The sequence below is a fragment of the Halyomorpha halys genome, unplaced genomic scaffold (genome assembly GCF_000696795.3).
Source record: "Halyomorpha halys isolate HHAL.00 unplaced genomic scaffold, Hhal_1.1 Scaffold45.1, whole genome shotgun sequence".
Taxonomy (NCBI): domain Eukaryota; kingdom Metazoa; phylum Arthropoda; class Insecta; order Hemiptera; family Pentatomidae; genus Halyomorpha; species Halyomorpha halys.
Window position 1 is genome coordinate 668,396 of NW_027113993.1, and position 13,249 is coordinate 681,644.

Consider the following 13,249-nt stretch of genomic DNA (forward strand, 5'->3'; position numbering starts at 1 on the left):
TATATAACAATGAGAAATGGTTATTTTCTTCAAATAAAAAATTTAATACATATTTATTCATATTATTAATTTATTCAAACACTAAATAAAAGAAAGAAATGTTTTGATTTGATTTTTTTTAAGTGAAAACTTTTATTTTTCTGCTGCTACAAAAGTTGTTGTAATATCCCAGTTATTATGACACCAATTAAAATAAAAATATCCTTCTTATACTCAATTATAATTCATGATGGAATTCACATTCTTTCAAGAACCTAGTTCTGTAGATCTTTTATATCAAAACACTAGTCACCGCTTTTTAAATTGGTAAATTAATATTTTTAATAAATGTAAAATAAAAAAATAAATAAATAAACCGCATCTCATTGTTAATAGATGAGTAAATATTTTGTATGTATTAGCTCTATATTAAAGAGCTGTATTGCAAAAAGTAAACAACAGCTAACCTTTCCGGTCTGACCATTCCTTCTAATCATATTTTTTATGATGTTTAATGTTTAATACTGATATCAAGGTTGTTTAAGAAAACCATTCAGTTGAGGCATCATCATCTCTTGGATTTGAGTTTGTTTAGCCGGTTGAGGATACTTAAATTATAAAGACGAATTCTTATACATAATTGAATTCTGAAACAATTTTGTTCTTTTTGTTTCTTCAGTCTCCAGGCTGGGTCTTACTGCCTCTAGGTTGGGTCAGATCAAAAAACTACTGGATGTAAATTTTTCTTGAAATCCTTACTTTTCGGAATTCATAAACAAATTACAATGTCCCATTGGACTAATTTCTGAGTTAGGTGTGCTGGAGAAAGCTTAGAAAATTGACAATACCCCTAAACCACATGCCACTGTTATAACACAACAAAAATCAAACCAAAATTATAGAGACTAGATAGGCGAACATGTACAGTGGGATACTTGGTATATATGATCACACCTTCCTCCAGTGGTCGAGAACTACTCCTGGAAAACCTGGAGACCCATATTCTCTGGGTTAACGATAGCACTGTCTGTTTCCTGCAGAGGAAACATAAGTCAGGGTAACCAATACAACTCTTGTCTACAAATTGTCAATGTTGCTATTTATTTATTTTAGGCACCAAAAGGGACTCCTGAAATAATTCCTAATAATTATCATTTCCTTCAACTTCTAACTTTACCCCCTTACATTAAAAAAAAAAAAAAAAAAAAAAAAAAAAAAAATCAATTTGAGAAAATAACACTTAATATTGGTTTTATTCTTCAATTTAACAAAGCATACTCGAGAGAATGAAATGATATGAATTTATTTTCCAAACCTGAACATAAAGCCACTTCCTGAGACAGACTCCATGGAAGTAATGATTACACCTTGTGATTTTTGCAGCTCTCATTTCTTGGTAGCAGATAGCGCAAACATCTTCATGAGAAGCCAATTGAGCCTCGCTTGCTTCGGGAAGTGACTCTATTTTGTTAACAGCAGTACGTCTCTTCATAAAGACTGACCAACCAGCTCGGGCCTCACACCTGTTTAGTAAGCGATAATAAATTATTAATTTTCTGGTATATCTAAGGCCCAAGCATTCATGAGATGTGTGAAACACATGAGACAATCTACAATGTTCTAAGGTTTATGCCTCCAAGAGTAATGAAAGAAATCATATCTTGTTAAAATTTTAATTTAATCCTAAAAAATTAAATTGAGTTCATATTGGGTCGATCTTTAAATAAACAACAAATCTTTGTTTAACAATAAACAAAAGAGCAAACATGTAGCCCAGACAATTACTAATTAATTTATGCTATGCCAAAAATAAGTGTTAAAGCCCTAAAGTTTAGTTTAGTTTATTTTATTTACTTCCAACTGGTTTATAATTTTTTTAGTTAATTATAAGTTTATTTTTTATATATTTGTTTAACCACTAGGTACTCGTACTTTAAATTTATATTAAAAGGGATTGTTACGTATACAATAATATTGCTATCTGTAATGGGATTAAGGCCTGTATACAGACAGATAAGTGAATCTAGAGTCTGCAGTCAGTACTGGCAAAGTTGGGAACTTCTGTCTTGTTCTCACTCAAGACTCACTTATTTCCTCCAACTTGACCTTCACCATCACCAATGGGGGCAGATATTTCGGAAGATATATTATCCGTGAGAATGTATCAATATGCGCATATTGACCCCCGGCCATTGGTGAGTGACTTTTTTCTCTCTTTCTCTTGCATTGAGCTTCCTATTTTTCTGTTTGTCTTGTTTCCTTATTTTTTTTTCTCTCACCAATGGAAGCACTATTTTCTTTTGCACTATCTTTTAAAAGAAAATTATTTTAATATTGTTGCATATTCAGAGATTTTTTTATTTCACAACTAACTCTTTTATTTTATAACAACAGGAAACGATTCATTTTTTTCTTCATTGTTTATATTTTAATTTTATTAAATTGTATATATCACTAGGAAGATTTTTTTATTCTTTAATTTTCTTCATTATTTGTTTTTTGTTATACTCATTTCAGGTCCTCCATTTTATTTAACCCGAACCAACAAAAATTCACTCTGGGGAAGACAATTGTTTTTTATTTGCGAAAGATCCCTTGCCCCAACAATAAGGATGGGTATTTTTTAATTCTTTTTATGTTTAGTTGATTTAATGAAGTTCAATTTAGTTCTAAAGTGTTTCTATTAAGGGGCATTTTCAGTTTAAATGACCCTTTAACAATCGAAATCTAGGAGTAGGATGTGCTCAGGCCATCAGAGAGTTCTCTCTATTCAGTCTAATCCTTTACCAGTGACCAGTAGAGATTAACTATAACAATGGATAAATGCTTATCCTAAACGAAATATCAATAGGAAAGTGGAATTTTATTCATGCTGAGATAGAATTACAGAGCACAACAGAAAACCTTAAATTAATGTACAAAATAATTATTGTAAATCAGGTAAGGTTTTTATTTATTGAATTATAATTTTTCTCTTCAATAAAATAAAATTTCTAGCAACAAAATCAACTTATTAACCATTTCTGTGAATCATGGTTCAGGTAGATAGCAAAGAAGTTCATCTTTGAAAAAAGAAAAAAAAAAGGCCCTTTTACCTCCAACTTAATGATATGATAAATGATATTTACAGTTTCTTCATATGAACAAGACTGTAATAAACAAGAGTTGAGTCAGATTTTGAATGCAATAAGCAGTGATATTTTTACTATGACTAAAATTGATGATAATTATAATAATTACCAAATATTGAAATATGCATGAACTCCCATCATTCCGGCACGAATAGCTCCTCCAGATTCAAATAATAAAATCCAGGCTCCATTAAAAAACAGAAAAATTCCAAAACAGAACTCCACCTGAGGATAAAATGAAGAAAATATTTAGAACCTACTGGAAAAAAAATCCTAAAAACAAATTCATAATTAATGAGGTTACTACATAATATTCAAGAAACAATTATATCCTAAGCTTATTATTTAACTAATACTTTATCATTGTGGGAGTGGGTAAGGCACTGTGCTAATAACTCCAAAAACCCGGATTCGAATCCGGCAGTGACAGATAATTATTTTGTTTCACTCTAGCTGTGAGTCTGCCCTGTGGGTTCAGGAGCCCTCTAGGTTCCACTAAACCTCCAAAAGTGGGTACTCTTATTTGGTTTAAAATCTAGCGGTCGAGCTTGATTCTGACCAAATCACCTCCTAGCACAATCATTGGTCTAGTAGCACTACTTCCTTACAAAGTATTGTAACTCTGACCTTTCATAGGTTGTAATGGTTCAGATTTAATTTTTTATTTTATCATCATTACTGATATTTGAATATAACATATGACAAATTAGATTTGAATTAATAATTGAAAACAAATATAGACCAAATAACTATATTTCATTTCCTATCTATTAATCTGATAACTAAATGAGGCTCTTATTCTGGAAAAGTCTAGAATTCAAAAGTCCCTTGCATAATAAACTTAAAAATTAATGAATATTAAAATCTTGTTGTTTTTCCTACATTCCACAATTTGATATTAAAATTAATTATGTCAAACAAATTTTATAGCTTACATTAGTGATTAAAATCTTCATGAAACAAAAGTAATCTCTCCCTCCCCATCTGCCAGGATTCGAATTTGTGGAAACTTCTTGTTGCTACCGACACCTTAATAACCCTTGGCTAAAAATGGCTAGTACTGATTTTGTGCAACACAGAAGTTCATTGGTTTGCAAAACATACTCTGAGAGTAAATCAACCCCTTCCCTCTAACAAAAATTTGGAAAGGCCCTAATCCATACAACAGTCCTCCAAAACTAATGAAGTTTAGATAATTCTCATTGTTTGACAAAAAATATAAAAAGGGTCAATATCAAACCATACCATTATCAAAACCATTCTTCATATGGTACGGGTTCAGCATCAGGTAATAATTCACTCTAGCACTATAGGTCAAGTAAATCAGATATTAATTAATAAAGTATAGGAAAAATAGTTTTGTTGAATTAAAATTTAAGATCCATACCGACGGAATGATTTTTAATTGGATAGTACAGATTTTGGATACCACCATATCGATTGCACAATATACTGATCAGGTCAGTGCTTACAGGCTTCTTGAAATTTGATTTAAGGGATTTCCAGGTATTTGAAGAAAAAATCCTAAGGTATATTTACAATCTGATAGTTCAATGTGTGTACTCATTGCTAAATGAGTCTGATGTAAGAATTATCAAGCTAAGTGGGCTTAGCTAGGTAGACTATACCACAAGGATGGATCCCATGAGATCCAAAAAAACTCATTGGTGAAGAAATCAATGGCGCCAGGCAGAGAGACAGTCTGAAGCATTGATGGGTGATTGGTGTTGCTAAAGTTTCAAGAACCTTGCTCAGTGTTTGAAATAGGAAGATGGCTGGCTACAGTTCACCGATTAAACTGGTAGAAGCTACTTGAGGCCAGGAGTGATGGGCATTTGAGCTGACAGAACAAGAAAAAGAAAATTCAAGGCAAAAATTAGTTGTTATACAGAAATTTTCTCCTCTAAATTTCCAACCTAAAATAAAATATCAAATTTCAAATTCATTAATGGTATTGTTAAAAGATTTTTGCATTGATCTAATAACAAAAATGATCTAAAAAAAATCTTACAACAATTACTCACTGTGTTTCCGAACGCTTTGATATAGTACACATAGTCATCAAGTTTTTCCCAGAAAGTAGACCTGTAGGCATCCAGAAGGAAAAGAGAATATATCAGAAGTGAAACAATTACTTTAACTATAACTTCTACCGAAAAGGCAGACACAGCTAAAAGCCAGGTGGACATAGGATGGTGGGCCCAAAGGTATCCCAGCAGGCTCACCGGGTAGACAATCAGGAAACCACAGACCAGGAGAGCTCTAACATGCCTGTAAGGATCAATAATATTACATTAACACATAATTCCAACTAAAAAATGAATGAAAAAATAAAAGTTTTGGTTTTCTTATAATTCTTCATTTGAAGTTACTATAATTTTTTGTCTGGTTATAAAAGTATGCCTTATGTCAGAACGTAAATTTATGTTGGTAACACCAAATAACAATTGTATTTATGATTTTTGCAATGCTTAATTAACATACTTATGTTATATACAATTACTTATAAACAATTATAACAATAATAATAAAAATAATTAAATAATTATACATTAAAATACATATAGGCACATATTTCGATAATTTTATGTATACCTATAATTTAGAATTTAAAGTTTGTTTATAATCTTGTTATAACCTATTGTTAATAAATTCTGAAATTACTTCTTAGATATCTTACATTCTGCTAGTTTCAAATCAGAAGCAATTGAGATGTTCTCTAGATAATATAGCATGCATTACAATATCAATTTGATTTATGACTGAATTATAAAATAGAATAACAAAACAAAAAAAAAGTCTTGTAAATATTATATCAATGTATTTTGTTTATAATATTTTTTATATTGTCTTATAAGATAGATTAGTACGCTGTGAGTTATAGCAACCCACTGTATTTGGACAGCATTGTTTCTTGTCAATAAAGCATTTATCTCTCAAATGCATGGTGTCCCTCTCAAGGAAAATTTAAATTTTTATTAAAATATTTATAAAAAAAAAAAATTATACATCTAAGGATTTATAGAGCAATGAGAAGGATTATTACATTTTTATAAATAAAAGAATAGTGTAAGTCTTCACCTATTTTTACCTTTTTCAATATAAGAAAATGTCTGCTAGTAATTAAAAATTAATATGCAGTATGCAATACATAATGTTAATCTTAAATGTAAGAATTGTAAAACTTAATGAGATTCAGTATAACACTAACCTGTGAAGTGATGGATTATGTGAAGCAGATAATGACATAAGAAGAGGGTTGACAATATTGTGAATAAAATGAAGCAATGCTGTAAAGAGAAGGCAGAAGTTCCTACAAAGTCGAATAAATCTCTTTTCAGGATCAAGGCCAGTCAGACCAGTTTGAAGAGCGAGAATGTAGAATAATATAGCAGAGACAGTACCAATGGATTTGTCCTCTTCATCTTCAGCCAACAACACCTGTAGAATAAAATAAAATGAAATAAAATTTTTTAATCTTTCATAAGAGGAAGAAATTTTAAAATTAGGGGACCTCAACATTTAAGTAAATAATGCATAATATTTTAAGAATAATGGATGCTAATTTAAAATATTGTAAGCATTACAAAATACAGGAATTAGAAGATATAATTTAATAAAGCTAAAATATATTACCCATTGAAAGAAAGACCCAATGTAATGGCAAAGGTAAGATACTAATGATGTCATTCCCAAAACAGCTGTCAGGGTTTCACAGCCACTAATGAGAAGGGCTTTGCACGCTGTGAAAATTGATCCAAGATCAAACCCAACTTGATGGTGTAGTGCTAAAGCATGCTCAGCCAATCGTAGTATCCAGAATGTCCGAAGCACACACGGAACATTTAACCTCATCCATTCAGTTTCCATCAGTGCAGAGAGACCAAAGTTACTGCTCCAAATATTGAACAAATATGAACTTAATGAATTCAATGTCATAAAATTAAGTAATATAATTTAAAGTAAAATTAATGTATGGACGCTTCAATATCATTGACTAAGGGCAGTGTTTACCAAACTTATGACTTTTGTGTACCATTTCTTTAATAATCGAAATGCTAAGACATCAATCATCAATTGTATTTATTTTTATGACAAAACTTTTTTTTCTTTTTATAGTACACAAACACAGTCACAAATAAAAAAAAAAAAATTGTGTGTGTTCACTATTTCATAGTGAAATATATATAATAAATTTCATTATTTTAAGTTTATAATTTACTACTATAATTCAGTTTAGAAGTACACTACAACCGCAAATTGAAAAATGGGAAAGAAAGATCATAGGATACATCTCAAATCTGAGCTGGGACACATTAAATTCTACATGACACTTCTGGGAGGGTTTCCAAAAGGTTGCATATGTTCTCCATTCCTGTGGTATTAGATATTTAAATTTATGCTAATGATCCTTGAGGGTACACTCAAGCCTGATCTACACAGTCACATATTGTACCTGATCCCATGCATGAATTAAGTCATAGATCTAAACAAGTGAGATGGCTTATGGCAGTAAAGACCAGTATAGTTTATTAACAGGCCCAACTGGTGTTTGTAAAGGGTTAGAGGTAAAGGGAACGGGAATAAATACCTGACAAATGAATAGCTAAGTTATTAATATAACTACATATTACTATCCAGAAAAAGTTCCATATTTGTTGATGGACATGTGTATTAAAATGGTGGAAAACTACTTATTATAGATATTATTTGAAAAATTAAAGAGTTCTGATAGGACTGGAAATCTAAAAAGTTATCACACCTAACAAGAGCAATAAATAAGTGAATTTACATTAGTGAGTCTGGTTTTTAATGAATTAAATAGTTAAAGAATAATGCATCCTGTATTTAAAGAATTAAATAGCAATGGATATAGAGAACCTGATAGCTGAGCAAGTTATAACGAGGGTCTTTAGAGTACTTGTTTCAAAAGGTTGTGGATTTGATTTCCACCCGGGTTAGTCAATATTTAATTCCCGGTAGTACCAGGAAATGAATCTTAACATTTCCACTCTGGGACTGCCTAGGTTCTCAATGAAGGACTTGAGTCAAAATTAAAAATAAAAAATAAATAAATAAAATAAAAAAAGAAGAAAAATTTGTCTTCCAATGCAAAAATAAGATACTACAGTACAGTAGTAAGGCCAGTGATACTGTATGGTATGGAAACAGTCGGACTACCGAGCTTGGAGAGGGTCCTGAAGATTGAGAGTAAAATTCTAAGGAGGATTCATGGACCCAAAATAATGCAAGAGGGGTATAGGAGAAAATCCAATGAGGAAATGGATAGGAATTTGGAAGACCTGGAAACAGTCATCAGGACCAGGAGACTGAGATTTTATGGGCACATGGTCAGAATGGAAATTGAGAGACTAAATAAGAAAATTGTCAACAAAGTCCACAGCTATAAACTTTTATAGTATCCCTTTATACTTATAAGAGGATATGCAAAGCAAGTGAAAGAGGAACTGGGTAGACTAAAAATAAAGATTGAAGACTGCTTGATAGAGAGCATTTTAGGAATTAACTAAAAGAGGTTTGGGTTCTTGTACGAAAGTAGGAGAGACGAGGGAAAAAAATGGACTGAAGAAGAGGCAGAGGAACAGTCCAGGAGGATGAAAGGATATTGGAGTAGAAGGAAGGCGGAAGGTGGGAGGATGAATCAAAAATGTTCGTGTAGTTCTTGCTGGCCGGTTTGTGAAAAAAAAAATAAATAAAAAAGAAAGGGTATAACTCCATACAGAAATATTTTAACAATAAATTTTATTCACTTGGATTTATATTATCAATTAAAGAAAAGTATAAAGTTTAAAAGTAATTGTAAGGAGTTGATGGCTTTTGGCGTGATAAGTTGATAAAACGGTTTTCTAAAACCTGAGCAAAGAATAAAAAATACACAATAAACTGAAAAATAATTAAGAAAAAATTAAATAAAATGAATCATTAAAACAAAAAAATTATACTGACCTAATAAAATTCCTTGCGTGCAAATATCCTCCATAAACAGTTTGAATAATGGTGAACGCACTAGACCATAGTATGAACTTCACCATTGCAAGAGGTAGCACAGCAGCAAATACTGGTGAATGATTTAGTAACGATGGAGAGAGGGGAAGGAGACATAAAAATGATGGAGCGAGGAATGTTATAGGCCAAATTTTTTGTAATATTGGGTACTTTGGTCCAAGATGAACGTACGAAAACACACATGATAAAATTATCTGAGCTATATAATTCTCAAATAGTATCATTCCCACTCCATTTTTGGTCAGATTGTCAAAGTTAAAAGATAAAAGTTCTTCTAGAATGCTCTGACCATCTTGTACTGACCCAAGAATGGCTTTGACAGTTGTCACATTCCCCCAGTATGATACAAAAACAACACCGACTGATATTAGGTACATATACACAATCAGTAGGTGCTCCCTGAGCAGCATAAAAGTGCAAAGTGCAGCTAGGCAGCCTGTAACAGACAAATAATTTTGATATTATACATAAAATAATAAGATATTAAGTATTAAAAAATTTGATTTAGTGAATACATCACTATTTTCCAAAATATCTATTATCATATTACTAAAATGGCCATTACTGTCCATATTTATTGCATAGAATTTTAATTTGGCCTTTCAGCTATGCTATTATTCAATTTTAGCCATTTTTTTTATGTTGTTCGATATAACAAATTGTATATCGAATAATGTCTCCTCTCCCCATTTTAAATAAATGTTTCAAAAGTAAGATAGGACAGTTGCTAAATTGGGATTCAGAGGCCGGGTGACCTATTATTTTTTGTATTACGGTCCCTTAAGAGATTACAACATATCATACATTGTCCAATACTTGCTATGATCTGTATCATCTCTAGTGTATCGTTTAAGTAATCTCTTGAGCGAGCTCAAGCCTACAACTTTAGACATTAATGGAACATCTCAATTATTCACGAACCCCAACATATATCACTGTTTACTGATTGCGGAATCATTAAAAATAGATAGCTTTATTCCACCTAAAAATTATAACATGTACCTCAATTTACTAATTAGTTGCAAATAAAAGTTTATCAAAAATATACGGAACCAAAATGATATCCAGGAAATAAAATGAAAACTCAATAGTAAAAAATCTCATTAATATTATAGATTTAACATTTAGTATGAATGTTTAGTATGATTTATGAAAGTTAAATTTGAATTTAAAAGTGATCAAAAGGAATAATAAATATTTTTGTTGCTTTATATAGAAAAAAACTCCTGAAAACATTTTTAGCAATGATAAGGTATCAATAATGATTAATTAAATGCAAAAAAATTAATTGAATTCATCAATTAAACTTATTTTTAGGATACCCATAAATTGAAAAAAATAATCCCACTAAAAAAAGAACTTGTCTAGACAATTTACTTTTCTTTTTTTTTCACTATTTAGAAATACTTATTATATATTAGTTAGATTCTAATGGAACCACAAAGAAGCTTAAATAATCTAAATCACAACATTTTACAAAAATCATGAGATTTTAATGATTGTAAGAATATGAAATGAACAGGTCACTTTATAGGAAGACTAAACAAAATATTTGCGAAATAACTTGTTTGTTTATTCCACCAACAGTCTTTTATTATTGACATTGTGAAACTTATGTCGCAGTTGACCATTGTTCTACAGTTTAAACAAATATAATAAACTTTACCAAATGAAAAGAATATAGAAAAATAATTAAAGATTTAATCTTTAAATTTTTAAAATGTCATTATTAATTCAAATTAAAATTGAAACAAATATATACTTAACAACAACTTAATATTAGTAAGGTATCAATTTTTGGTCTAGGATGAAGTAAATAAATTGGTTATGTTCTTGACTTGGAGGTCTAGAAAAAAATGTATAAGCTAATACCAAATAAAAGGTAAGGTCATTCAGAGATACTAAAGCAACTAGCCACACAGCAATATCGTGATATTTCTAGATTATTATCAATAAAACTTGTTTAAAAAAAATCATCAAAAGTCATAAAACTAGAAAAGTAAAGGGGTTATATGAAATATGACAAAGCTGCTGATAGTTAATCAAATTTGATAAGTGCATTTCATTTTAAAAAATTGAATATTTATGTTACTAAAATATTTCATTACTTAAATTTTTAAAAAATATTACTTACAACATGATGCTATGACGAATTTCCCAATCAAAATCAGAAGAATTTTATAGAATTGAATATCATTTTGGGTAAGAATGGCATTTGATAAGCCACTTTCAAAGTCTACACTGTCAATAGTAATGAAAGTGTCATTTGATTCTGATAATGGGTTCTGTCCGATTGGTATACCTAATCCAATACGAAATAGTTCATCGATGATAAAAAGAGGTGGAACTCTAAGTAGAACATCCACTAAATTTAAGACTAAATTTAAAAGTTTTGTTTGCAAAGACATCTATAGCAAGCACAGTCACTGCCCCACGTCCAACTTTCTGAATCAATATTTAAAAATAAAACTACACAGGAAATTCGAAAAGTCACCAACACCACTAATGATACTTCCACCAAACTAAATGAACTTTGAAGCCAAAACAATAAGTGCCGTTGAAGAAACAGATGTTAGTCAACTTATAATATACAATGCTGCCATCCTCTTCTAACTGGAAAAGAACGAAACCTTTATCTAAACCGTTTCACTTCAAATAAAATCTTGAAATATAAAGAAATTTATATTTAAAAAAAAAATTGTTGATCAATTTTTTGGTTTGACGAGTCAGACAAATAATTCATTTCAGTATACTGTCCCCCCCTCCACTTCCATTCTTTTTTTGGAATAGGTTGGTTTTTGAATGATCACGTCAGTTTAGGATATGAATTGCACTATGTTTATATTAAGTCATAAACATAATTTCCAATAAATTATGGTTACTTAAATAAATATACTTAATGTACATATATTAATTATTTTGAAATTATGTGGTTTCATTAAATATTTATTTATGTGTTGTTTAATTCTCATGTATTTACCATTGTGAAGCATATAATCCACAATTAAGTCAAATTTACAAGTTGTAATAACATATAAGGTAGTAAATACCTTACTCAATTTGGTCCATGAATATGGCCTTCATGGTTTGTTTGAGCTGTTGGCCACTGTAAAAAAAAAACCTTTTTTATTTGCTCAATGTCATTACATATCACCTTGACTGGTCCAAAATAGTAGCTTACAATAATAATTATAGTAGTCAATAAGTAATCAATTACATTCAACCTTTATCCATCATTTCTAGTAATTTTTATTGTTAAAAAACTATAAGTTAGAAATTCATGTCACTTAATGTTTTTTAATTACTATGATTTATTGTGCTCACTATCAGTACAAGCTTATCTCATTTATCACAGAATTATTACTTTTGAATTTTTTTTTTTTACTAATGATGTAGTAGAAATTTCTAATGTTTTGAAATTTATATAATGTATTAACAAATGAAAATTGTATTCTAAATTTCATGAAATTCATTAACTTTGAAAATATGTGTAATATGTTATTAGAGTTATTATAAATCTATCAACACTCAATGATGTCAATATAATAAATAAAAAGATTGATCATTTTAGTTATTTGTAAAGCTAATTATTTTTTTGAAATAAAAAAAAATGCATTGTTCTCATTTTAATATCAAAATAAAAGTATTATATTTTTTTACTAGATTTTCCTTATTATTATTTATGAGGTTCTGTCCAGAGTAATAAATACGTGCCAACTTACATTTCTCTACACCCTCACAAGAGAGTTGTATCATTCCTTTCAAATCTCAAGTACTAATCTGTGCCCCATAACTAGCTGATAGATCTTGAAATGCTATCATTCTTTTACCATTTAAAGATTATCAGGGCAAGAATGCCAGAGGGTTTTTAATATTGAGAATATAAATAATAATGTTAGTAATACTGATTGAGTCTGATTGTGATTTATACTAATTTGTGTTTTTAAAATCACCATGTTTCTATTAAAAATAATCTGTCAAGAAATGTACAGGTAATTGTAGATTAACGTAATAATACTAAGTGTGCCAAACCAACAATTAATTATTTTCATGTGTTCCATCAGCAGTTGTTAAAGAGAAATAATTAACCACTGTGGATATTTATTATAGAA

At 29.9% G+C, this 13,249-nt stretch overlaps 1 protein-coding gene across 1 annotated transcript in view; it reads right to left on the bottom strand.

Moving 5' to 3' along the window:
* The window catches only part of Trc8 (TRC8 ring finger protein), an 18,076-nt gene extending 6,365 nt beyond the window's left edge, over window positions 1-11,711 (bottom strand). Inside the window, exons 1-7 of the mRNA XM_014434016.2 lie at window positions 11,272-11,711; window positions 9,078-9,573; window positions 6,747-7,002; window positions 6,322-6,551; window positions 5,135-5,381; window positions 3,220-3,335; window positions 1,295-1,502 (exon numbers count right to left, since the gene is read on the bottom strand). Coding sequence (XP_014289502.1) covers window positions 1,295-1,502; window positions 3,220-3,335; window positions 5,135-5,381; window positions 6,322-6,551; window positions 6,747-7,002; window positions 9,078-9,573; window positions 11,272-11,545 — 1,827 coding nt within the window. The 5' untranslated portion in view covers window positions 11,546-11,711. The remainder of the gene's footprint in view (window positions 1-1,294; window positions 1,503-3,219; window positions 3,336-5,134; window positions 5,382-6,321; window positions 6,552-6,746; window positions 7,003-9,077; window positions 9,574-11,271) is intronic.
* Window positions 11,712-13,249: the final 1,538 nt, after the last annotated feature.